Here is a 25,988-nt window from a genome sequence, read left to right as displayed (position 1 = left end):
AATAAGAAGAATTATTTGCACATAATTTAGACATCCAGTTTAAGCTTTTTAATAACAAACAACCAAACATTTAAAACAATGTTCAAAGAGGTAACATATAGGGTTTCAAACTGTTTTCCTTACTTGTTAAAAAGAAGCAGTGTAAAAAAGCAATGAATGAATGAAATTTGAAAAAATTAAATGTAAAAGTATGCTGCGAAAATACAGACTTACATAAAAATATTTACTGTGTTTACTATCAACAAGTCTTTAGAGGGTTTGTGGACAATGCAAACCTTGATAACATTGATACAATATAATATTTGTTTGGGCCAAGTCATGTTTGTCAATAATTCAACATTTGTTATTTTTTATTATTAGTTTTTCTTTTATTTAATGCTACATGGGGAATGTAATATATCTTGTATAGTAGAAAAATATTCAATGGTAGAAAAAATGTCAAGGGAAACATGCATTTTGTAATTTAAATGCATTTTTCAAGACAGGTTCTCATCCCTAGCTCTATGCAAATACTGTTTTATTTAATGTACTAATGCATTTATGTTGATCTAAATTATTTAGCTCATCATCAGCCAGCACAGCCCAAATTGGTTCAAGTAAGCATTCTTAGAAAAACATCCAACTTGTTGGGATGGGAACTAGGATAAGTGACATGCAAGCAACTATATTCATGAATGTTGGTCTTTATCTACCAATAAACTCCCCTTATGAGTATATCCATAATAAGCTATATTTTGATAACTTTTATAGGGATAGTAAAATCAAAATTAAATTTTCACAATTCAGATAAAGCATTTTTTTAAACAAAAGTACTTCTATTATCTAATTTGCTTCATTATCTTGGTATTTTTTGCTTAAAAGTAAACCTAGGTAGGTGCAGGAGCAACAATGCCCTACTGGGAGCTAGCTGCTTATTGATCATTGTACATAAATACCTCCTGTCATTGGCTCACCAGATGTGTTCAGCTAGGTCCTAGTAGTGTATTTCTGCTCCTTTAGCAAAGGATACCAAGGAAATTAAGCAAACTAGATAATAGAAGTTAATTGGAAAATATTAAGGACCAGATTAGAAATGGAGCGCAAATGTTTGCATGCGAGCGATTAGGGGTTTATTGCAGGTGTTTGCACTTGTCTGGCTTACCGCTGATATTAGGCAATCGCGATTTATGGTAAAACAATTACCGCATCCTCAGATCTCTGGTTAACTGTTTCACAAAACTAAAAAGTTGTACAAAACACATTAAAAACATTCATTACAAAGTGCAGTTACCCTCATAATAACACTATCTAATAAAATTCATTTAAAAAAAAAAAAACTTGCACACAAAAGTTATAAGGGTTTAAAGATATGAGATCTCAAGTGTTAGAGAAAAAAAGGCATGTAAATGGGTTTAACGAATAGATACATACTTATAAATGATGTATATGTATTTATGTGTACGTATGTATTTATGTAATTATATGTTCATATGTGCATTTACAGCTATATATACACATATACACACATAAATACATATGTATATATATATATATATATATATATATATATATATATATATATATATATATAACACAGAGAAAACCCAGCACTCACTTACAAGCTCTCAGCTAAGATTTCAAATCCAAACAAACTGAAAACAAGGGAAGGGTGCACAGGAATATGTAACCACCCTAGACATATACAAAACACGGAAGGGAACTGCACTCTCATACCGGACCGGGTACACATCCCATGACCCTGCAACATGCTCAGCCCTGGGTGCCCCAGAGCCACAAGCAGTTAACCCCAGACAGGTCTGGGTGCAAGAACCATAGGGAAAATTACAAAACAAATTAATACAACACACAGAGAAAACCCAGCACTCACTTAAAAGCTCTCAGCTAAGATTTAAAAGCCAAAATGGAAAGGTCAGTCATTGCATCTGGCCAAATGGGACAAGCTCAGGTACCACGTCAAGGTCCTTTCCAATACCTGAGACCCTAAAACAGCCACACAATGCAAGCTTTCAAATCCAAACAAACTGAAAACAAGGGAAGGGTGCACAGGAATATGTAACCACCCTAGACATATACAAAACACGGAAGGGAACTGCACTCTCATACCGGACCGGGTACACATCCCATGACCCTGCAACATGCTCAGCCCTGGGTGCCCCAGAGCCACAAGCAGTTAACCCCAGACAGGTCTGGGTGCAAGAACCATAGGGAAAATTACAAAACAAATTAATACAACACACAGAGAAAACCCAGCACTCACTTACAAGCTCTCAGCTAAGATTTAAAAGCAAAAATGGAAAGGTTAGTCACCGCATCTGGCCAAATGGGACAAGCTCAGGTACCACGTCAAGGTCCTTTCCAATACCTGAGACCCTAAAACAGTCACACAATGCAAACTTTCAAATCCAAACTGAAAACAAGGGAAGGGTGCACAGGAATATGTAACCACCCTAGACATATACAAAACATGGAAGGGAACTGCACTCCCATACCGGACCGGGTACACATCCCATGACCCTGCAACATGCTCAGCCCTGGGTGCCACTGGCACTCACAGGAAGCTGTGCTGTCCCCAGAGCCACAAGCAGGTAACCCCAGACAGGTCTGGGTGCAAGAACCATAGGGAAAATTACAAAACAAATTAATACAACACGCAGAGAAAACCCAGCACTCACTTACAAGCTCTCAGCTAAGATTTAAAAGCAAAAATGGAAAGGTTAGTCACCGCATCTGACCAAATGGGACAAGCTCAGGTACCACGTCAAGGTCCTTTAAAATACCTGAGACCCTAAAACAGCCACACAATGCAAGCTTTCAAATCCAAACAAACTGAGAACAAGGGAAGGGTGCACAGGAATATGTAACCACCCTAGACATATACAAAACACGGAAGGGAACTGCACTCTCATACCGGACCGGGTACACATCCCATGACCCTGCAACATGCTCAGCCCTAGGTGCCACTGGCACTCACAGGAAGCTGTGCTGTCCCCAGAGCCACAAGCACTTAACCCCAGACAGGTCTGGGTGCAAGAACCATAGGGAAAATTACAAAACAAATTAATACAACACACAGAGAAAACCCAGCACTCACTTACAAGCTCTCAGCTAAGATTTAAAAGCAAAAATGGAAAGGTTAGTCACCGCATCTGGCCAAATGGGACAAGCTCAGGTACCACGTCAAGGTCCTTTCCAATACCTGAGACCCTAAAACAGCCACACAATGCAAGCTTTCAAATCCAAACAAACTGAAAACAAGAGAAGGGTGCAAAGGAATATTTAACCACCCTAGACATATACAAAATACTGAAGGGAACTGCACTCTCATACCGGACCGGGTACACATCCCATGACCCTGCAACATGCTCAGCCCTGGGTTCCCCAGAGCCACAAGCAGTTAACCCCAGACAGGTCTGGGTGCAAGAACCATAGGGAAAATTACAAAACAAATTAATACAACACACAGAGAAAACCCAGCACTCACTTAAAAGCTCTCAGCTAAGATTTAAAAGCCAAAATGGAAAGGTCAGTCATCGCATCTGGCCAAATGGGACAAGCTCAGGTACCACGTCAAGGTCCTTTCCAATACCTGAGACCCTAAAACAGCCACACAATGCAAGCTTTCAAATCCAAACAAACTGAAAACAAGGGAAGGGTGCACAGGAATATGTAACCACCCTAGACATATACAAAACACGGAAGGGAACTGCACTCTCATACCGGACCGGGTACACATCCCATTAACCTGCAACATGCTCAGCCCTGGGTGCCATTGGCACTCACAGGAAGCTGTGCTGTCCCCAGAGCCACAAGCAGTTAACCCCAGACAGGTCTGGGTGCAAGAACCATAGGTAAAATTACAAAACAAATTAATACAACACACAGAGAAAACCCAGCACTCACTTACAAGCTCTCAGCTAAGATTTAAAAGCAAAAATGGAAAGGTTAGTCACCGCATCTGGCCAAATGGGACAAGCTCAGGTACCACGTCAAGGTCCTTTAAAATACCTGAGACCCTAAAACAGCCAGACAATGCAAGCTTTCAAATCCAAACAAACTGAGAACAAGGGAAGGGTGCACAGGAATATGTAACCACCCTAGACATATACAAAACACGGAAGGGAACTGCACTCTCATACCGGACCGGGTACACATCCCATGACCCTGCAACATGCTCAGCCCTGGGTGCCACTGGCACTCACAGGAAGCTGTGCTGTCCCCAGAGCCACAAGCAGTTAACCCCAGACAGGTCTGGGTGCAAGAACCATAGGGAAAATTACAAAACAAATTAATACAACACACAGAGAAAACCCAGCACTCACTTACAAGCTCTCAGCTAAGATTTAAAAGCAAAAATGGAAAGGTTAGTCACCGCATCTGGCCAAATGGGACAAGCTCAGGTACCACGTCAAGGTCCTTTCCAATACCTGAGACCCTAAAACAGCCACACAATGCAAGCTTTCAAATCCAAACAAACTGAAAACAAGGGAAGGGTGCACAGGAATATGTAACCACCCTAGACATATACAAAACACGGAAGGGAACTGCACTCTCATACTGGACCGGGTACACATCCCATGACCCTGCAACATGCTCAGCCCTGGGTGCCACTGGCACTCACAGGAAGCTGTGCAGTCCCCAGAGCCACAAGCAGTTAACCCCAGACAGTTCTGGGTGCAAGAACCATAGGGAAAATGACAAAACAAATTAATACAACACACAGAGAAAACCCAGCACTCACTTACAAGCTCTCAGCTAAGATTTAAAAGCAAAAATGGAAAGGTTAGTCACCACATCTGGCCAAATGGGACAAGCTCAGGTACCACATCAAGGTCCTTTCCAATACCTGAGACCCTAAAACAGCCAAACAATGCAAGCTTTCAAATCCAAACAAACTGAAAACAAGGGAAGGGTGCACAGGAATATGTAACCACCCTAGACATATACAAAACACGGAAGGGAACTGCACTCTCATACCGGACCGGGTACACATCCCATGACCCTGCAACATGCTCAGCCCTGGGTGCCACTGGCACTCACAGGAAGCTGTGCTGTCCCCAGAGCCACAAGCAGTTAACCCCAGACAGGTCTGGGTGCAAGAACCATAGGGAAAATGACAAAACAAATTAATACAACACACAGAGAAAACCCAGCACTCACTTACAAGCTCTCAGCTAAGATTTAAAAGCAAAAATGGAAAGGTTAGTCACCACATCTGGCCAAATGGGACAAGCTCAGGTACCACGTCAAGGTCCTTTAAAATACCTGAGACCCTAAAACAGCCACACAATGCAAGCTTTCAAATCCAAACAAACTGAAAACAAGGGAAGGGTGCACATGAATATGTAACCACCCTAGAAATATACAAAACACGGAAGGGAACTGCACTCTCATACCGGACCGGGTACACATCCCATGACCCTGCAGCATGCTCAGCCCTGGGTGCCACTGGCACTCACAGGAAGCTGTGCTGTCCCCAGAGCCACAAGCAGTTAACCCCAGACAGGTCTGGGTGCAAGAACCATAGGGAAAATTACAAAACAAATTAATACAACACACAGAGAAAACCCAGCACTCACTTACAAGCTTTCAGCTAAGATTTAAAAGCAAAAATGGAAAGGTTAGTCACCGCATCTGGCCAAATGGGACAAGCTCAGGTACCACGTCAAGGTCCTTTCCAATACCAGAGACCCTAAAACAGCCACACAATGCAAGCTTTCAAATCCAAACAAACTGAAAACAAGGGAAGGGCACCCAGGGCTGAGCATGTTGCAGGGTCATGGTATGTGTACCCGGTCCGGTATGAGAGTGCAGTTCCCTTCCGTGTTTTGTATATGTCTAGGGTGGTTACATATATAGTGCATTAGAGAAGTTAAAGTGAGGGTAAAGTTACCATTATTACGATCCAGGATATGATAAATCAACTAAATTAAATAGGACTTTGATTCATCAATTGTCATCAATCTATGTAAAAACAAAGTTATATCCAATATTAATCCATTTTCAAGCGTACACTAAGGCAATCCGTTTTTTGTTTTTTTTTCCTGCTGATCACGTTTCTGTATCAGCCAACTGAAATTCTGGCCGTTAGGCGGCCGTCAGTACACGTCACCCGCCTACTTTATCCTGTGCATACCCATGCGCGCTCAAGATTAGCGCATGCGTATTGGCCAGATCAAGGAAACCCCATAAGAACCAGAATCTCGCATGCACATAATACATTGAAATTGGCAATTGGGCGGCGCATGTGCTATTTCACGAAGCCTTGTGATCGTGCTCTGGGCTGATGTAGAAAGCGGGTGGGACCGCTCTATACGTCAACACACAAGAAAATAAGCATTTAATCTCTGGGAGGAGTCAGACATCGCACCGGTAGGAAGATATAAATATAGATATCTTTAACATAAAAAAAAAAAAATTAAAAAAAGTTAGCGATTACGTTAGGGTAAGCATAACAAATGCATGCATATCTTGCAAACTATAAAACTTAAACTTCACTTTAAGTTGATGAAAACATGAAAAAAAATATTTATGCAATATTCATTTTAACAAAAGTTTTAATTATATAATTACTGTAAATATTTCACATTCCAATATTCTGTACATTGTAGAATATGTTCTATGTATTTGTGAATAATTATTCATATATAGAGGAAGGGACTGTTTTTGTGTCCCGAAAACGTCACAAATAAAAAATGGATTACACAGACGGCTGAAGTCCAGTGAGTGCTTATTCTGTTTGAAACTATATATATATATATACCTACATAATTATATACATATATAGGTTAAGATATATATTGTACAGTATACCACAGTGTATATATACTGTATATATATTTATGAAAATATAGAACATATTCTTCTATATGAAGAACATTGGAATGTAAAATGTTCATATTTTCATGTCGGCTTAGCTTTAACTTCGGCTTTTTGCACGTCAGGTGCGCAAATAAAAGCAGTTTACTTTCTATATGAGCGCAACTTGCCGAGTACAAAAACTTTACTTCTAGTGCAGTAAGATCTCGAGTGGGAGCATTAATTAGCACTCCACTTGTATACTGGTCCTAAATATTTTGGGGTAATTTGGATTGAGATTGTCAATTGTATATAATTATTAAGAATTTCTGAACATTAAACACTTGTATTATTGCGTTTGGTGTTATCTGTTGGTGATACATAGGAATATTTAAAGGAAAACTATTTAAATAAAATCAAATTCAGGATATTGGATTTTCAATTACTTATATTACTGCAATAGAGTTTTAAATAGTATTAAACATAGTGTAATTGAAAATGCAGGTCTGTAAACTTGCCAAAAGACAGTCATTTCACCTTTCAAGAAGAGGTAAAATATTCCTTGATAGTTAACATATACTAACATTATTTGAAGTAATAAGAGAAAAATAAAATACAATGTAATAGATAGGAAGTTAATTTGCATCTAAACAGTAAACTCACTTTGGTTTTCTTGAATATATAAATATGAACAGGTCATTATAAACCCGGCGTTAGCCGCAAAAAAGTGAGCGTAGAACAAAATTTAGCTCCACATATCACCTCAATACCAGCGCTGCTTATGGTAGCGGTGAGCTGGCAAAACGTGCTTGTGCACGATTTCCCCATAGGGGGAGAGCCGGCTGAAAAAAAACCGAACACATGCAAAAAAGCAGCATAAAGCTCCTAATGCAGCCCCATTGATTCCTATGGGGAAATACTTTTTATGTCTACACTTAACACCCTAACATGAACCCCGAGTCTAAACACCCCTAATCTTACACTTATTAACCCCTAATCTGCTGCCCCCGACATCGCCGTCACCTGCAGTATATTATTAACCACTAATCTGCCACTCCGGACACCGCCGCCACCTACATTATACTTATGAACCCCTAATCTGATGCCCCCAACATCCCCGAACCCTACATTATATTTATTAACCCCTAATCTGCCTCCCCCAATTTCGCCACCACTATATTAAAGTTATTAACCCCTAAATCTAAGTCTAACCCTAACACCCCACTAACTTAAATATAATTTAAATAAATCTAAATAAAATAACTATCATTAACTAAATTATTCCTATTTAAAACTAAATACTTTCCTATAAAATAAAGCCTAAGCTAGTAGTAATAGTTACATTGTAGCTAGCTTAGGATTTATTTTTATTTTACAGGCAACTTTGTATTTATTTTAACTAGGCAGAATAGTTATTAGATAGTTATTAACTATTTAATAGCTACCTAGTTAAAATAAAGACAAATTTACCTGTAAAATAAAACCTAACCTATGTTACAATTACACCTAACACTACACTATAATTAAATTAATGACCTAAACTAAAAACAATTAATACAATTAAATACAATTATCTAAAGTACAAAAAACAACTAAATTACAGAAAATAAAATAATTACAAATTTTTTAAACTAATTACACCTAATCTAATCCCCCTAATAAAATAAAAAGCCCCCAAAAATAATAAAAAGCCCTACCCTATACTAAATTACAAATAGCCTTTAATAGGGCCTTTTGCGGGGCATTGCCGCAAAGTAATCAGCTCTTTTACCTGGAAAAAAAGTGCAATACCCCTCCCCAACATTAAAACCCACCACCCACACACCCAACTCTACTCTAAAACCCATCCAAAACCCCCTAAATAATACCTAACACTAACCCCTTGAAGATCACCCTACCTTGAGAAGTCTTTATCCAGCCGGGCTGAAGTCCTAAACGAAGCAGGGTGAAGTGGTCCTCCAGACGGCCAGAAGTCTTCATCCAAGCTGGCCAGAAGAGGTTCTCCAGACGGGCAGAAGTCTTCATCCAGGCGGCATCTTCTATCTTCATCCATCCGGCGCGGAGCGGCTCAATCTTCAAGACATCCGACGCGGAGCATCCTCTTCAAATGAAGACCAACTGAAGAATGAAGGTTCCTTTAAATGACTTCAGCCAATAGAATGCCAGCTCAATCCTATTGGCTGATTGCATCAGCCAATACAATTGAACTTTAATACTATTGGCTGATCAGCCAATAGGATTTTTTCTACCTTAATTCTACCTTAATTCTATCAGCCAATTGGAATTCAAGGGACACCATCTTGGATGACGTCATTTAAAGGAACCTTCATTCTTCAGTTGGACTTAGTTTGAAGAGGATGCTCCGCGTCCAATGTCTTGAAGATGGAGCCGCTCCGTGCCGGATGGATGAAGATAGAAGATGCCGCCTGGATGAAGACTTCTGCCCGTTTGGAGGACCTCTTCTTCCCGGGTTGGATGAAGACTTCTGCCCATCTGGAGGACCACTTCTGCCGGCTTTGTTGAGGACTTCTGCCCTGTTGGGTGAAGACTTCTCAAGGTAGGGTGATCTTCAAGGGGTTAGTATTAGGTTTTATTAAGGGGTATTGGGTGGGTTTTAGAGAAGGGTTGGTTGTGTGGGTGGTGGGTTTTAATGTTGGGGGGGTATTGTACTTTTCTTTCAAAGTAGAAGAGCTGATTACTTTGGGGCAATGCCCCGCAAAAGGCCCTTTTAAGGGCTATTTGTAATTTAGTATAGGGTAGGGCCTTTTATTATTTTGGGGGCTTTTTTATTTTATTAGGGGGATTAGATTAGGTGTAATTAGTTTAAAACACTTGTAATTATTTTATTATTTTCTGTAATTTAGTGAGGGTTTTTCCGTACTTTAGATAATTTTTTAAAATTGTATTTAATTGTATTTAGTTTAGGTAATTAATTTAATTATAGTGTAGTGTTAGGTAAAGTTGTAAATTAGGTTAGGATTTATTTTACAGGTAAATTTGAATTTATTTTAACTAGGTAGCTATTAAATAGTTAATAACTATTTAATAACTATTAAATAAAGTTGTCTGTAAAATAAAAATAAACCCTAAGATAGCTACAATGTAACTATTAGTTATATTGTAGCTATCTTAGGGTTTATTTTACAGGTAAGAATTTAGTTTTAAATAGGAATAATTTATTTAATGCTAGGAATATTTATTTATGTTTATTTAAATTATTTTTAAGTTAGGGGGTGTTAGGGTTAGACTTAGATTTAGGGGTTAATACATTTAATATAGTTGCAGCGACGTTGGGGGTTAATAAATGTAGGTAGGTGTCGGCGATGTTAGGGACGGCAGATTAGGGGTTAAAAAAATGTTTTTAGTGTTTGCGATGTGGGGGGCCTCAGTTTAGGGGTTAATAGGTAGTTTATGGGTGTTAGTGTACTTTTTAGCACTTTAGTTAAGAGTTTTATACTACGGCGTTAGCCCATAAAACTCTTAACTACTGACTTTTAAATGCGGTATCAGTCTTGACAGGAGAGGCTGTACCGCTCACTTTTTGGAAGACTCTTAATATAGTCCCATTGAAAATATAGGATACGCAATTTACTTAAGTAGATTTGCGGTATTTTCGAGTCTGACCAAAAAAGTGAGCGATACACCTGTCATTTCAAGACGGGCGTTAAAAAGCAGCGTTGGGACCTCTCAACGCTGCTTTTTAAGGCTAACGCAAGACTCGCAATCTAGCAGGAAGTATTTTAAGCCTATTGCATTTATTTAGGCAATTTGTGAACTTTGTATTTATTTATTTATATTTTATATATAAATAGTTTATGACAATAACAATTGGTAATGAAATGTTTTTATTTTTCTTCTACAGATCTTGATAATGTGGAGGGAATAGCTGTAGACTGGATTGCTAAAAATTTGTATTGGACAAATGATGGACATAGAAAAACTATTAATGTTGCAAGATTAGAGAAGGCATCACAAAGCCGAAAGACCTTATTAGAGGGAGAAATGTCACATCCTCGAGGAATCGTCGTGGATCCTGTTAAAGGGTATAACATTATACAGAATTTATAATGCTCTTTAATGTGTATAAACACTACAAGTATATAAACATTTTTTATTGCAGTAATGTTAGACTGCCTAGTTAGAGAAATATAATGGTAAATAAATTGCCCATGGAGGCTTATCTAGATTTAATGCTAGTTACACAATATATGTCACATGCTAAGATTGAACCAATTACATACTTGTCATTTACTTTATCAGGTTAATTTAAAAATGGGCTTCACCAGTTATAAAATTCTCACATTTTACATTGAACGTGACAAATAATTATTATATTAATAACATTTAACTGAAATGGGGCTTATTCTCATTCTCCTCTCTTAATGTAATCCATGGCACAAGTTATTTGGAAACAGTGATAATTAACAAGTTTAATATCTTATATTCTGTTTTTCTTTTAATATGTGTTTACGTGTATGTGGGTGAGTGTGCTCATATGTATATACTTGCACGTTTGTGTGTGTGCTTGTGTATACACACATTTTCATGTCTTTTTGAGTAGTGTGTTTATGTAGTGTGTGTGTGTGTTATAGTTGATGGCTAAATGTATTTAGCGGTTTATTTTTATCTTTGGAACAGACAAATGTTGTCATTTAAATTTCTGTGTTTTAGCTGCCATTTAGAGAACCTAATTAACATAATGCTAAAATATAATAAAATGTAAATTACCATTAACACTATTAAGGGCTAGATTACAAGTGGATCGCTAAGTTTTCACGCTCCCGCAAACGGGCACATTTCCCTGTTTGTGGGAGCGTAATAATTAACCAGCAATAAAAAAAGTGCAAAGAGAAAATGTCGGCACTCCCGGTTAAAACATACTTTTCTTTATTGGCTTCTTTTGAAAATGTGAAAAGTAAAAACACGCATCTTACATGTTTTGGCAGACAGCCTTACTCATAACAAGTGATTAGTTATTGCTACCACAAGCTTGCGGTAGTAATAGGTGCTTATAAAATTAACCAGAGATCGAATCTCTGGTTAATTTTTTAAAAGTGCCCCACATTCCTCAAAATAAAGGGCATTATAGTTATTTATTTTTATTTTTTTTAAATAGATCCTGCAGCTCTTTTCAAATCAGTTTTCCTGTTTTAATAGCTTAAAGGTGCTAGATACTGAGTCTCCTCCTCTTCATATTGGGTGCTGCCATCTTGGAGCTCAGGTATTCTCACACATTGAGACAGAAGTAGTGTGCATTTACATATTAAAGGGACATTAAAAACCTGATGAAAATTGTTGAAACCTACTTTTTATTATTTATAAAAAATAAAGTAATTACTGCTGCCTATTTTATCTGTTCCTCTTAGCCCAAACTTTTGAAGGAGATTGTTTTATTATACAGTGTTGAGCCAGTGCTTGACTTCCTATGTAAGCTGCCATATTGTAGTGTGTGTTAAAGGGGCACAGTAGTCACATGGTCATGATGCAGTCATGTGACACCCACACACACCATATTGTCTATACATATACAGTACTTAGAGGAATCACATTTCTGCCTGCAGCGTGTGAGCTGCAGTGTCTGAAAACAGTTATTTCTCAGTGAGGGTATAAATATATTTAATTTCCCAGTCTATGTATATAAAACATATTATGCAGCAAGATTTAAATAAAATGCTTATAACTACACAGTTTTTTTTTCTTCTTCAACTCTACCCACATGTTTTATGCTCTAAGCAGAGCCGTTTTCTGTGTGTTATCATTGTCAACTACTGACATGCTCTGGGAGGTGGAGAGGGAGGTAGAAGCTCTCACGGCACGCTGCATATAATTTGTGCAAAAGACTTCTGCTTTTCATGACCTCTCCTGAATGTAAATCACTAAGGTCTGACACCCAGCATAAGGATTGTTTAGCAAGGATCATATGCATTATCTAGTAGTGTAATCTACTCCTGTCACACCCTCTAATTACACACGAGTTTGACTGTGTTTCTGCAGAGGGTGTGACAGGAGTAGATTACACTGCAATCAGCCAATAGGATTGAGCTTGCATTCCATTGGCTGATTGGAACCAATCGGAATCTAAGGGACGCCATCTTGGATGACATCACTTAAAGGAACCGTTATTCGTTGTGTAGTCGTCGGAAGAAGAGGATGCTCCGTGTCGGATGTCTTGAAGATGGAGCCGCTCCGCGTCGGATGGATGAACATAGAAGATGCCGTCTGAATGAAGACTTCTGCCCGTCTTGAGGACCACTTCGCCCGGCTTGGATGAAGACTTCTCCCGACTTTGTTGAGGACTTCGGCCCGGTTGGATGAAGACTTCTGCCACTTCCTTGAGGATGGATGTCCGGTCTTCAGAACTGTAAGTCGATCTTCAGGGGGTTAGTGTTAGGTTTTTATTGGTTGGGTTTTATTTTTAGGTTAGGGTTTGGGCCGCAAAAGAGCTAACTGCCCTTTTAAGGGCAATGCCCATCCAAATGTCCTTTTCTGGGCAATGGTTAGCTTAGGATTTTTTAGATGGTTGTGTGGGTGATAGGTTTTACTGTTTGGGGGGGTTACAGGTAAAAGAGCTGATTACTTTTGGGGCAATGCCCAGCAAAAGGCCATTTTAAGGGCTATTGGTAGTTTAGCTTAGGCTAGGGTTTTTATTTTATTTTGGGGGGGCTTTTTTTATTTTGATAGGGCTATTAGATTAGGTGTAATTAGTTTAAATATTGTTTATTATTTTCTGTAATTTAGTGTTTTTTTGTACTTTAGCTAATTTAATTTAATTTATTTAATTGTTGTTAATTTAGTTAATTTATTTAATTATAGTGTAATGTTAGATGTTATTGTAATTTAGGTTAGGTTTTATTTTACAGGTACTTTTGTATTTATTTTAGCTAGGTAGTTATTAAATAGTTAATAACTATTTAGTAACTATTCTACCTAGTTAAAATAAACTATTACTATTAGTTATATTGTAGCTAGCTTAGGGTTTATTTTACAGGTAGGTATTTAGTTTTAAATAGGAATAATTTAGTTAATGATAGTAATTTTTAGTTACATTATATTTAAGTTAGGGGGTGTTAGGGTTAGGGTAAGACTTAGGTTTAGGGGCTAATACATTTAATATAGTGGTGGCGACGTTGGGGGCAGCAGATTAGGGGTTAATAAATGTAGGTAGGTGGCGGCGATGTTAGGGACAGCAGATTAGGGGTTAATAATATTTAACTAATGTTTGCAAGGCGGGAGTGCAGGGTTTAGGGGTTAATAGTTGTATTATAGTGGTGGCGACATTGGGGGCAGCAGATTAGGGGTTAATAAGTGTAGGTAGGTTGCGGCAACATTGGCAGATTAGGAGTTAATACATATAATGTAGGTGTCGGTGATGTTGGGGGCAGCAGATTAGGGGTTCATAGGTATAATGTAGGTGGCGGCGGTTTCCGTAGCGGCAGATTAGGGGTAAATAAGAATAATGTAGGTGTTAGCAATGTCGGGGGTGGCAGATTAGAGGTTAATAAGTGTAATATTAGGGGTGTTTAGACTCGGGGTTCATGTTAGGGTGTTAGGTGTAGACATACATTTTATTTCCCCATAGGAATCAATGGGGCTGCGTTACTGAGTTTTACGCTGCTTTTTGGCAGGTGTTAGACTTTTTCTCAGCCGGCTCTCCCAGTTGATTCCTATGGGGAAATCGTGCACAAGCACGTACGACCAGCTCACCGCTGACTTAAGCAGTGCTTGTATTGGAGTGCATTAAGGAGCAACATTTTGCTCAACGCTCACTATTTGCCTTTTAACGCCGAGTTTGTAAAAACTCATAATACCAGCGCTGCATGTAAGTGAGAGGTGAGACAAAACTCAAAACGAAAAACTCGTAATCTAGCCGTTTATTTTTTTTTAATAAGAAAAAGTAGGTTTTGGAGAGATTATTAGAAGTCAGGTTTTAATGGTCCCTTTAATGTGATTTTTTTTTTCTTTACAACTGCATAATCTGTTTCAGGTTAGGGTGTATGATACAAAGCAGGAGAATTCCATTTTTGCAGTGGATGTATTGCTATATATTATTGTTGACTTCTTTTTAAAAATATATTTTGTGTAACTGTAATACTGTGTAAATGCAAAACTGTAAAGCTCACACAATGTATCATGCAAAGTAACTCCAAGCAAAGGAAAAAGCTGTCAAAAAACAATGGACAATGTCACGGATCTGTGAGTGTGCACTGCTTCTATCACAGGCAGTGAGATCTCCTTAGCTCCAAGATGGCGGCGCCCAGTGTGAAGAGGGGGAGCTTCAGTATCTGGCACCTTTAAAGGGACACTAAACCCAAAATTTTTCTTTCATGTTTCAGGTAGAGAATACAATTTTAAAAAACTTTCTAATTAACTTCTATGATCTAATTTGCTTCATTATTTAGATATCCTTTGCTGAAGAAATAGCAATGCACATGGGTGAGCCAATCACATGAGGCATCTATATGCAGCCACCAATCAGCAGCTACTAAGCCTATCTAGATATGCTTTTCAGCAAAAGGATATCAAGAGAATAAAGCAAAATAGATAATAGAAGTAAATTATAAAGTTGTTTAAAATTGCATACTCTTTCTAAATCATGAAAGAACAATTTTGTGTTTTATGCCCGTTTAAGCTATTAAAACTGATTTGAAAAGAGTTGCAGGATCAGGATTAAATGCAATAACATGGTCAATAGTCACTATTTTTTTATAGTTTTGCAAAGCAGTTTAATGTCCCTTTAAGTATATATGCATTTAGATTTGAATACATTTTTACTATTTGTCCTGTCAGAGACAGAGAGAAAAAAAATATACATCCAACTTTTGGTTGTAGAATTAAAGAAGTAAAGAGTTGATTTTTATAGTTCCAGTATTGCAAATCTGCTGAAAACAGCATTCAACATACAATTTTAAATAGTTTACTTTTCAAATTAATGAGACTGTTAGTTTATTACTCTGTGAGAGGAGTAAACAAACTGAATTGTGAATTTCATGCCATAACGCACTGCAATATGTATCAAATAATTAGTCCCCTAGTATATGTATTGTTTTGGGCTTTAAATGGACATCAAAGTCATCATTAAACTTTCATGTTTCAGAGAGAACATGCAATTGTATTTAATTTGCATAATTCTCTTGGTATTCTTTGCTGAATAACAAACTTAGGATGGGTTAGGAGCAACTGTGTGTCTTGAGTATTATATATCAGCAGTGTTTGTAACATTATACATTGTTGGAAATGTTATTTCTTATAGTGCTCAACAATGTATAACATTGTTTAAAACTGCTAAAAACACTGCAGTCATATACTGCTCAGGACAAGTGCCTGTTCCTGGTCCTGCATAGGTATTTTTTTCACCATAGGATAGCAAGAGAACAAAGTAAATTTGATAACAGGAGTAAATTTGAAAGTTTAAATATGCATGTTCTATCTGAATCCTGAATGTTTACTTTTGGTTTTCATGTCCCTTTAACAAGCCCCTTTCTGGTTGTTGCTCACATTTCTCAGGTATCACTAAAGATTTTGGATTAAATTAATATCTATCTATCTATCTATCTATCTATCTATCTATCTATCTATTTATCTATCTATTTTGATAAACTGACCCCTTACTTAAGGGTTTAATAGTTTTTAATTCTCAGAAACCCTGAGTACTTATTTTTCTGAAAGCAGAAAAGCAGTTAGCATGACATATTTTAGGGGAAACCCCAAACTTTAGGAAAGGTGTAAATGCATAGAGCAAATAATAATAATATTTTTTATTTATAGAGCACCAGTGTATTCTGCAGCATTGCACAACAAAGACATAAAAAAAACCTAAAAACACACAGTGATAGTTGTGAGCCCTTCTCCCGTGAGAGCTTACTATCTAGCCCTCATTATTACTCACCTTTAGCAATAATTGTGACCATTTGTAGCATGTACAACAAAACAGAAATCGTAATTGCCCTTTAACAAATGTTTAGGACTTCTATTGATTTATTGTGTTTGTTAACATGGTAAGAAGAATATTGACCCAGACCTAAAAGGTTGTTGGTATCAATTCTAAACAAGCGATGTGCTGATCATAATGATAGCTTTCACTGTTTAATGGAAAGTGCTTCCATTCAGATTTATTACCCTGTTTAAAGACAAGGGCATTTAAATTGCTTTTCTCTTGCCACTACTTTGCAAAAGTACATTATCCTTCCTTTTGAAGTGTTATCTAGAAAGAAAGAAAAAGAAAACAATAAACAACTAATTGCCCCTAGGACAGTACTTAAGGCAGTTATGAGCATGCATTATTTACATTACACTAGGATGCTTCATATTGATTATATACCCAAACCAATGGCATTTACTCGAACTTTACAGCTTAATCATTTGCTTTACTTTGCAAGTGAGCTATAGGGCATATTAGATGCTAAATTGATCTTCAGCGATTATGTGATTAATGAACCCTGCAAAATAACCACTGGTTAGACCTTACTTAAACTTTAGAAAGGTATTGCACTCAAAAGTGTCCTGATGGGATAATGCTTGCTTGCAATTTCTCAAAACTGCTGTAAGCTGTGCATAAATATAGAAGCAAGTGAAAAAAACAACAAATTTTTATGTGTGCTGCAAACTGATTGTGAGTTTATATCATCCTAGATAAACATAAAAAGATAAAACTGGAAAATGAGTTACATATTTACAACTCTTTAACAGTGGTGAGATTCAGCATGGAGTGACCTCAATTTGATGCAAATATAACCCATAGTAATGCTATATTATTTTTACTAATTTTACAAATTGCATCTCATATTTTGAGGCAATCGGCCCCATTTATGAAGCGGTGAATGCAGCTTCTGGGCCCGAGTGTTTCAGGCTAATGTGATCGGGCCTGAAACACTAGTTAAGTAGCCTCTACGCCACCTCAAGGCTCAAGAAGTTAAATCATCCTGATCCATTTGAGAAGATTGACAGGCCCAGCTCTTGCTCAATCGAATGAAGGGGGTGTGGCTACGCAAGCAATTGCTGGTGCAGTGTTAAATGAGGTCAGCGCATGATGCACACTCACAGTGAAGACAGGAGGATTATGTTTCTGAGACCGAATCTTGTCCTACTGGTATTTAATAAATGGGACCCAATGCATTTGACACTGAAACTTTAAATTGTGACACAGATCTGCCAGATCTCTAGGGTGAATGGCTTTTTAAATATTGTAAGGGCAGGTTCAAAGAATCACCATTTCACCAAATACATTGTAACCCTCATCACTACACAACATCTAACCAAGCTACACCTATATTACAAACTATTCTTAATCCTTAATGCTTTGATAATGCAAATTAATTGGGGGGGGGGGGGAATATTTTTTTATTATTATTTGCATGCTATAGGTAAATCAGTTTAAAATAACAAACAGTTGTTGGCTGCTTACAAAACTAGGACAAGGAGCTGATTTTTGAATTAATGAATATTTAGTAAGATATTAAAAGCACTAACTAGAGTGCTAATTGGGGAACTTACAGTGCCAATTATATGGATTGTATTAACATGGTCTCAGTGATGTATTAACAGGACCAACAGTTAAGATTCTAATTGTTACTGATATCTTATTAGTATAATGATATCTAATGTCTCTGCATATTTTATTTTACTGATATTATTATTTTTTTAATTTCCTTTTGAATGAATGCAGCTGTACTAAAGTTTTCTAAGTTCCACTATTAACATATTTTAAGTTTAAAGAGACAAAGTAAAACAATTAAATGTTCATGATTCAAACAGAGCAAAGGGATAAGTAAAAAAGTAAATAAGTAAAAACTTTATGAAATGATAAATGCAGGCAGCAAATAACACCTCACCTTAATGATGGTGGACAGGTTCCCTCACTGAGAACATTGTCCATTTGCTGAATGATTAATGTGAACATTAATAATAAAGACACATGCACTCACTTGAACCTACTTATGTACACTCTTCAACATTGGATACCAACGGAACTGTCATAAAGTATGTCTGCCATGGTATGAGGAAAATCTGGGGGCACACTAAGTTTGGAGTTACTGAGGACAGTAATACAAGAATAGAGAAGCTTTGAAAATGATCTTGTAAAAAAGAAAACTATATATATATATATATATATATATATATATATATATATATATATATATATATATATATATATATATACTGGACATATTACAGTGGACTAAAATAGGGGGTTGTGTTCCTGTTTAAAAATAAAGATATTTATATATATATATATATATATATATATATATATATATATATATATATATATATATATATATATATATATTCCATCAATGACTCAAGGTTACAATTTTCTTTCTTTTCAGAAACATTTATTCTCAGCCCTAACTTGGGTCTTTGTCAAGGTAACATATACCACACACTGTGCAAACTTTATACCCTACAGGTTAACTAAACCACACCCATAACTCACGTACATTACATCTCTGATACAAAGCAGCCAAATCCTTGCACTCAAATGGGTAGGTAAAGGGAAAGTGCCAAGAAATGTACCGCCAATCCTTTTGCTTTGAATAAAAGCTCCTTTATTAGAAAAAAACACTAAAAGGCACACACGCCAGCAGAGTAAGACAGGTCAGACGCGTTTCATAGGTGTAACTTCTTCAGTGACCTCTCATCTACATTACATCTCTGCCATCTAGTGGAAGACAATAGGCACTGCAAACGTTTGCTCTATCAGGTAAACTTTCTGTAAATGCTTCCTTACTCCTTCATTTTTTCTTACTATAAAAGACAGGATGCAATGAAATAAATCTATAGTGCAACAAACAAAACAAGTCGATAGTTACATTAAACACACATCTTGTTTGTGACAATAATATTATAATCCTAAATAAACTCAAGTATCCCTATCTCATGTACCATCACAAATTATTTAGAGAAAACATGCAAAGGACAGATAGGTGTTTAAGCCCCAAGGGTATACTGTGTCAAGCTCAGAGATCCACTTTGCCTCCCTCTGTAACAAAATCCTCTTTCTGTCCCAACCTCTCTTCAAATGTGGGACATGATCTATCGGGCAGCATCTCAGACTTGACACAGGATGACCTTGTTCAATGATATGTTTTGCAACAGGCTGGTCAGATTCACCCTTCTCAATGGCTTGTATAATGCTAGACCTATGCATAGCCATGCTCTCTTTGAACAAACACTCCGTCTTTCCAATACAAACATCCCCACACTGATATATGTGTGTGTACATTTGTGTGTACATATGTCTTTATATATTTATATATGTATATGTCTATATATATTTATTTATGTTTACATATATATATATATAAATACATATATATGTATTTGCATGCATATATACACATATAAATACATAAACACATATGTGCACACATATAGGCATATGTACAGTATATATATATATATATATATATATATATATATATATATATATATATATATATATATATATATATATATATATATATATATATATATATACAGGGAGTGCAGAATTATTAGGCAAGTTGTATTTTTGAGGATTAATTTTATTATTGAACAACAACCATGTTCTTAATGAACCCAAAAAACTCATTAATATCAAAGCTGAATAGTTTTGGAAGTAGTTTTTAGTTTGTTTTTAGTTATAGCTATTTTAGGGGGATATCTGTGTGTGCAGGTGACTATTACTGTGCATAATTATTAGGCAACTTAACAAAAAACAAATATATACCCATTTCAATTATTTATTTTTACCAGTGAAACCAATATAACATCTCAGCATTCACAAATATACATTTCTTACATTCAAAAACAAAACAAAAACAAATCAGTGACCAATATAGCCACCTTTCTTTGCAAGGACACTCAAAAGCCTGCCATCCATGGATTCTGTCAGTGTTTTGATCTGTTCACCATCAACATTGCGTGCAGCAGCAACCACAGCCTCCCAGACACTGTTCAGAGAGGTGTACTGTTTTCCCTCCTTGTAAATCTCACATTTGATGATGGACCACAGGTTCTCAATGGGGTTCAGATCAGGTGAACAAGGAGGCCATGTCATTAGGTTTTCTTCTTTTATACCCTTTCTTGCCAGCCACTCTGTGGAGTACTTGGACGCGTGTGATGGAACATTGTCCTGCATGAAAATCATGTTTTTTCTTGAAGGATGCAGACTTCTTCCTGTACCACTGCTTGAAGAAGGTGTCTTCCAGAAACTGGCAGTAGGACTGGGAGTTGAGCTTGACTCCATCCTCAACCTGAAAAGGCCCCACAAGCTCATCTTTGATGATACCAGCCCAAACCAGTACTCCACCTCCACCTTGCTGGCGTCTGAGTCGGACTGGAGCTCTCTGCCCTTTACCAATCCAGCCACTGGCCCATCCATCTGGCCCATCAAGACTCACTCTCATTTCATCAGTCCATAAAACCTTAGAAAAATCAGTCTTGAGATATTTCTTGGCCCAGTCTTGACGTTTCAGCTTGTGTGTCTTGTTCAGTGGTGGTCATCTTTCAGCCTTTCTTACCTTGGCCATGTCTCTGAGTATTGCACACCTTGTGCTTTTGGGCACTCCAGTGATGTTGCAGCTCTGAAATATGGCCAAACTGGTGGCAAGTGGCATCTTGGCAGCTGCATTCTTGACTTTTCTCAGTTCATGGGCAGTTATTTTGCGCCTTGGTTTTTCCACACGCTTCTTGCGACCCTGTTGACTATTTTGAATGAAACGCTTGATTGTTCGATGATCACGCTTCAGAAGCTTTGCAATTTTAAGAGTGCTGCATCCCTCTGCAAGATATCTCACTATTTTTGACTTTTCTGAGCCTGTCAAGTCCTTCTTTTGACCCATTTTGCCAAAGGAAAGGAAGTTTCCTAATAATTATGCACACCTGATATAGGATGTTGATGTCATTAGACCACACCCCTTCTCATTACAGAGATGCACATCACCTAATATGCTTAATTGGTAGTAGGCTTTCAAGCCTATACAGCTTGGAGTAAGACAACATGCATAAAGAGGATGATGTGGTCAAAATACTCATTTGCCTAATAATTCTGCACTCCCTGTATATGTATATATAAGTGCATATAATATTTATGCAATATTCATATTTAATAAAGTGTTTAACTGTGTATTTACTATACACATTTCAAATTCTAATGTTCTTCGCACTACCTTTTTACTGTCAATATGAGAGCAATCCCAGCCTCTGTTTAACGAAGTTAACACGCAAGCCAGAGTGCAAAATTAGCACTCCACTCGTAATCTTAGTGGTGCCCAAACAAACATTAACATATTTAGGTTCAATGTGAGTATTATGTGACAAAGTGCAGAGCAAGGAAAACAATGCTATGTTTAGTGTTTTTGGCTAATGATGGGTATTGAGCATTAGAAAAGGGTTTTACTGTAGTGTCAGTACTTGGCGATAATGTAATATCATTGGAAGTCTTTTTAGTGCATTGTCAGGACTCATTGTTCTGTAATAGTTGACCATAGATTTTGGTTTTGGTGCTTTATGTGAAATATGTAATATCTTCAATGATGTCACCTTTGGGGTAGACAGCAGTTCTCCATAAAAGTACAGAACAATCATCCAAATCAGATCCATTACTCTACAGGTCCTGTTAGCCATATGAAATTGCATTGCCTGCAGTCAGTATCAGTTTTATACTTACATCAGACCTCAAATAAGAGCCCTTTACCTGCAGCCCCAATAAGATATATGCCACATCAGGCCTCAGATTAGATCCAATCAGTTAAAGGGACAGCCAAGTAAACATTTAAATTTCATAATTCAGATAGGGCTTACAATTTTCTGCTTTGTTCTCTTGGTATTCTTTTTAGTAGCTAAATCTAAGTATGCTCATAAACTGAATTCTAAGCTGTTGCCAGAACCGGTTCCAGAACAAATTAAATGGGGCTGGGCATTTTTTTTTCACGAGGGGGCACACATTTACAAAGCATGTATGAGAATCAAAATAAGAGCAGACCTATATATTCTGCAGGAAAGTGTAGCTTCTGGCTGGCTTATCCCCCACTATTAACATTTGGAGAATATGTGCTAAATCACTAGGTAAAAGAATGCAGTCTAAATCCTATCCAGTGCACTAAAATGGAGCCATTAAACTTGAGACCCCCAGTGTAATAGCTCCTTAAAAACAATTCACCCCTTAATCACCATGATCCAAAACCCTTATACTCATTCTCAAATCTCAATCATGTCCCCTAAACAGCCATGCACCCCAAAACCCCCAATGCAATTAACCCCTTTGTTTGCAATAACAGTGAGGATACTAGATTTTCAGTTACTTAGATTTAGCTATACCTGTTTCGCAATAACTAACGGATATCAGGCTACTTAATACAACCTATGTACTGTGAACCTATAAGAATATGATTGTATCATATAAATATAAGTCTATAAAGACTTAAATTTATATGATACAATCATATTCTTATCATGGTCTATTGTTTAAGAAAATGAGTAACTAACGATAGTTAGGTAAAATTAATAGGGTTAGAGACAAGTCCAAAAAGTCTCTAATTAACTTCCAATTCCAAATAAGATGTTAAGACACAGAGCTCCTTGCAGATTTGTGATGCAACCTCACAGTTCAGCAGCTAACTCCACCCCCAGCATGCAGCATTACATAACAATTCATTATTTTATTTATTATTTTGAAAGTGTATGATCATATCAATATTTTTTGAGGGGGTATAATATTCCATTTGGGTGGACATTGCCCCCAATGCCCCCCCTTGGAGCTGACCCTGGCTGTTGAAGGCCGCTTTTTATCTCTTATATGCATTTTGACAGTTTTTCACAGTTACTCACTATTACTTCATGTGTGTCATAAAGATAGCACTGTGCTAACTACTGTGGAGGGGCATTTTGACAGTTTTTCACTGCTAGACAGTGCTAGTTAAAGGGACAGTCTAGTCAAAATTAAACTTTCATGATTGAGATAGGGCATACAATTTTAAACAACTTTCTGATTTACTATTGTCATCACATTTGTTTTGCTCTCTTGGTATTCTTTGTGGAAAGCTGAACCTAGGTAGGATCATATGCTAATGTCGAAGCTATTGAACTGCCTCTTATCTCAGTGCATTTTGACAGTTTTTCACAGTTAAACACAGTTAGTTTATGTGTGTCATATAGATACCATTGTGCTCACTCCCATGGAGGTATTCACGAGCCAGCACTGATTGGCGAAAATGCATGTCTGTAAAAAAAAAAAAAATGAGATAAGGGGGCAGTCTGCAGAGGCTTAGAAACAAGGTAATCACAGAGGTAAAAAGTGTATTAATATAACAGTATTGGTTATGCAACAATAGGGAATGGGTAATAAAGGGATTATCTATATTTTTAATCAATACAATTCTGGAGTAGACTGTCTCTTTAATGTGTGTCCATTTTAAACAATAAACATTTTCTAGACTGCCTCTTTAATTGTCTAGTATGGTTACATATATTTTACTGCACAGCCAGTTCAAATACTAGACGGACAGGTTAAATACTGGATGCCTCTTCTAACGCTAGATGATGTATTTCCTTTTTATATACACAACTAGTAAGCCCACTGAAGTTTATGTGGAGTAAAAAATAAGATTTAACTAGTTATTCTTTGAGTGAGTAAATAAACTTTTAATTTATAAGTTTGACCAAGAACTGTAATGTTACCTTTAAAAGAAAGGATTTTTTTTTTCATTGAATTTTATTTAATTAAGTCCCTTCCCTAAAGCTAACCAAATAGAAATGTTAGCATTTTATTAGCAAAAAAAAAAATGTTTCAGCAATATAAAGCGCTTCAAGCAGCAAGCAACCAGTATCCAACACAAAAAAATGTTATTTTGGCTTATTGAATGTTGCCTGGAATAATTTATTACTTGCTGCATTTTATTGGTAGAGAAAGATGCATACTTGAATGTTTACCTTTTTTGTTTTTTAATATTAGATTTTTCCCATTTTAAAACAAACTTTCAACTTATTTTTCAGGTCAAGATCATAAAATAAATTGATAACATTTTTACTTAAAGGACCAGTCAACACAGTAGATTTGCATAATCAACAAATGCAAGATAGCAAGACAATGCAATAGCACTTAGTCTGAACTTCAAATAAGTAGTAGATTTTTTTCTAACAATTTTAAAAGTTATGTCTTTTTCCACTCCCCCTGTACCATGTGACAGCCATCAGCCAATCACAAATGCATACACATACCATGTGACAGCCATCAGCCATTCACAAATGCATACACACTTATTCTTGAACATGCTCAGTAGTAGCTGGTGACTCAAAAAGTTTAAATATAAAAAGACTGTGCACATTTTGTTAATGGAAGTAAATTGGAAAGTTGTTGAAAATTGCATGCTCTATTTGAATAATGAAAGTTTAATTTTGATTGAGTGTCCCTTTAAAGGCACATTGTATTTAAAATATTTATGTTATATATGTAAAGCTTAGACTTCAGCATTTACTGGATTTATATATTTATTTAAAACAAAAAGAAAATAATTTTCATTGCCATAGCCCCATCCCTTGTGGGTTTGAGGCCCCACAAATTCATTTTATCATAAAATTAATTTTATGTTTATACAAATCCAGTAAATTCTAAGTTTTAGTTAAATGAAATTTGTTCCTGTTAACCTGGTAGCTAATTTACCAAATAGTGAGAGTGCAGATCCACTTTGACTACTAATAAAACCATTTTATTTTCCTCAAAAATAAACCTAAAATTTTATTTCCTTTCAAGTTAAGCAATATTTGAGTGAGGTGGGTTTAGAAACCCTTGGGTTGGTATTTTATGCTCATATAAAATCCATTTACAATATAGAATGGGTTATACATTAGGCTGTGATGTGACCATTTCTATGTTCTATAATTCATGTGTAAAACTACTTAATATTCTAGCTTTCTGCATACTGGGCCAGATTACAAGTGGTGCACTATTTAGCGCTTTTGCTCACTCGCAAACACTGTCAGAAGTAAACTTTTAACGTGCATCTGTTAACGCACATATTACAACTTGATATACTCTGTATTTAGTTAAAAATAAGTGAGTTCATTTTGAAGAACATTTAAAAGTATCCTTTGCATTTTGTTAACTCAAGATTTTTTTTAGAATATTTGCATAGGATGATGTTTCATGGTTCATTTGCTAGTATGATCTTTGATAAATATATATTGCAGCCTTATTGATGTGTGGCTCTGAATAC

The 25,988-nt window shown here is 36.6% G+C and overlaps 1 protein-coding gene across 1 annotated transcript in view; it reads left to right on the top strand.

Annotated features, from left to right (window-relative positions):
- Nucleotides 1-25,988, top strand: part of LRP1B (LDL receptor related protein 1B) — a 2,715,774-nt gene that overhangs the window by 1,356,887 nt on the left and 1,332,899 nt on the right. The window contains exon 12 of the mRNA XM_053698264.1: nt 10,658-10,838. Coding sequence (XP_053554239.1) covers nt 10,658-10,838 — 181 coding nt within the window. The remainder of the gene's footprint in view (nt 1-10,657; nt 10,839-25,988) is intronic.

The sequence above is a fragment of the Bombina bombina genome, chromosome 1 (assembly GCF_027579735.1).
Source record: "Bombina bombina isolate aBomBom1 chromosome 1, aBomBom1.pri, whole genome shotgun sequence".
Lineage (NCBI taxonomy): Eukaryota > Metazoa > Chordata > Amphibia > Anura > Bombinatoridae > Bombina > Bombina bombina.
The sequence above is the reverse complement of the archived record's forward strand: the minus strand, read 5'-3'. Positions and strand labels throughout refer to the sequence as shown.